The sequence below is a fragment of the Corvus kubaryi genome, unplaced genomic scaffold (genome assembly GCF_017639235.1).
Source record: "Corvus kubaryi isolate FWS band 111438036 unplaced genomic scaffold, C.kubaryi_AGA036_p1.0 split3-37304, whole genome shotgun sequence".
NCBI lineage: Eukaryota > Metazoa > Chordata > Aves > Passeriformes > Corvidae > Corvus > Corvus kubaryi.
The window spans coordinates 1,811,390-1,813,640 of NW_024582087.1; the positions used below are offsets into that span (position 1 = coordinate 1,811,390).

The window sequence follows — 2,251 nt, forward strand, 5'->3', positions numbered from 1 at the left end:
TCGGGATGAGCCTCATTCCCGCTTTTCCTCTGGCTCTGGGCGTTTCCTCCTGGGGCAGAGCCAGGAAAGGAGCTGGTGCTTTGTCAGTTCCTTCAGCTCAGGGACATTCCAGTCCAGGAACATTCCACATTCCCAAGTGCTGCTGGGGTTCCCTGCCCTGCGTGGACACTGCAGCCCTGTGGATCCTTCTGTTCTGGGATGATTTCGATTGTTTTCTTGGGAATAAACAAATTTTTCCTGATGCTGAACCTGTTCCTGCCTTCCTGATTTCTCCTGCCTGGTGCCAGGTGTGTCCATGGCGTGCTTTAACCTGTTCCAGGATCTTTGGGATTTCCCAAGCAGTGACCAGAGCTGCTGCCATGGAGCTGCTGATCCATAAATCCTGCAGAGCTCACAGATCTGGATTAAATCCCTGAGGGATGCCAGTGATCCCAAGGATGAAAAAAAAAAAACCCAAAAGGTGTTGGCAGCAAAGAGCTCTGGAGAGTTCCCAGTGGGAATGTGATGGGAAAAGGGGACAGTTTGGAACACAGCACAGGTACCAGGAAGTGAATCCTTGATTTCTGTCACACCCCAGACTCTGGGATGAATCCAAGTCCCTCATCCTCATCCTCCAGGCCTGGGGAGCAGAGGATCAGTGAGCAGGGAATTAGATGCACAATGTTGTTAAATAAGGGAGGTTTTCCTGGTTTTTTTTCCAAGGAAATGCTGCTTTTCCAAGCTCTGATTCAGCTGAGCTTGGCAAGGAGGAAGCACCAAACAGAACTGATGTTTTCATAACCCAATGTCTGCCAGGAAATTTGTTCTGCATTGGATATTTCTCATCAAGAGATTTTCGTTGTGTCGTCGTCCCTCTGGGAAATGCTAAAAGCTCCTTTTCATCAAAAATCCATCACCAGGAGGTCACTCTGGATGATTTATTAACCATTTATTATCCCTCCAGTGCTGCACAAAACCATTTCATCGTTTTTGTCTTGAAACAGCCACCAAAAAATTCCTTAAGGCACGAAATTGGCTCAGCTCGCAACGGGGCCTGCTCCCAGCCTGGTGCTCAGGGAATCCGTGGATCCTGACATCCAAACACAACTTCCCAGGTGGGACAGAGCCAAAAAACTCCCTCAGCCAGAGGGGGAGGTACCTTCCAGCAGGTCCTGCTGCTCTGCTTCTCCTTCAGGAGCCAGCCACACACAGGGACACTCCCAGCACGGTGAGCAGCATTCCTGCCACAGCTCCTGTGGGAATGAACAGGGCATGGATTGGGAATGTGGCTCAAATAACAACCTCGAGGTGTTCTGCCAGGTCCTGGAGTTTGAAAATGTCCAATTTCCTGCCTTTTCCTGGATTTTTTTTTGAGTAGGGCAGTGTCGGTGTGCAATATCAGGGAAGGGGAAGAAAGGTGGGGGTTGTCATTTGGGGGATTTGGGGCCATTCCTTTTCCATGGTGAGGGGTTTATTTCGTGTTTCTCTCCTGGTTGAATGTCTCCTGAGGGAAAAGTTCAAGCCTATAAACTCTTCTAGCTTAAACCAGCCAGTTTGTTTTTAAATTTGCCAGTTCTGCTCACAAATATGTTTCAATTCCCTTTCAGACCAAATTCAATTCCCCTTTTTTGCAGGCAAAGCTGCTCTGACCCAGTTCAAGCCTTGTGGGGTGTTTGGTATCTTCAGACCACACACTGTCAATCCAATCAAATCATGGGAATCAAATCAAATCAGAAATCACAGAAATCAAATCAAATCATGGCAATCAAATCACAGGAATCAAATCAACTCATGGAAATCAGATCAAATCATAGAAATCAAATCAAATCATAGAAATCAAATCAAATCATGGGAATCAAATCAAACCATGGAAATCAAATCAAATCACAGAAATCAAATCAAATCACGGAAATCAAATCAAATCAAATCCTGGAAATCAAATCAAATCAAATCACAGAAATCAAATCAAATCAAATCACAGAAATCAAATCAAATAATAGAAATCAAATCAAACCATGGAAATCAAATCAAATCAAATCCTGGAAATCAAATCAAATCATGGCAATCAAATCAAATCAAATCACAGAAATCAAATCAAATCATGGAAATCAAATCAAATAATAGAAATCAAATCAAATCACAGAAATCAAATCAAATAATAGAAATCAAATCAAATCATGGAAATCAAATCACAGAAATCAAATCAAACCATGGAAATCAAATCAAATCCTGGAAATCAAATCAAATCAAATCCTGGAAATCAAATCAAATC

At 43.4% G+C, this 2,251-nt stretch overlaps 1 protein-coding gene and 1 long non-coding RNA gene across 3 annotated transcripts in view; one reads left to right on the top strand and one right to left on the bottom strand.

Annotated features, from left to right (window-relative positions):
• Positions 1 to 446: 446 nt before the first annotated feature.
• On the top strand, positions 447 to 1,095 carry LOC121658556. The gene is made up of 2 exons (XR_006014002.1): positions 447 to 538; positions 703 to 1,095. It is a non-coding gene; the product is annotated as an uncharacterized LOC121658556 (long non-coding RNA).
• The window catches only part of TMEM234 (transmembrane protein 234), a 2,801-nt gene continuing 1,463 nt past the window's right edge, over positions 914 to 2,251 (bottom strand). For both annotated transcript variants that reach the window (XM_042015608.1, XM_042015607.1), the window contains one exon: positions 914 to 1,232. In XM_042015608.1, the coding sequence (XP_041871542.1) occupies positions 1,171 to 1,232 (62 nt within the window). In that variant the 3' untranslated portion in view covers positions 914 to 1,170. The remainder of the gene's footprint in view (positions 1,233 to 2,251) is intronic.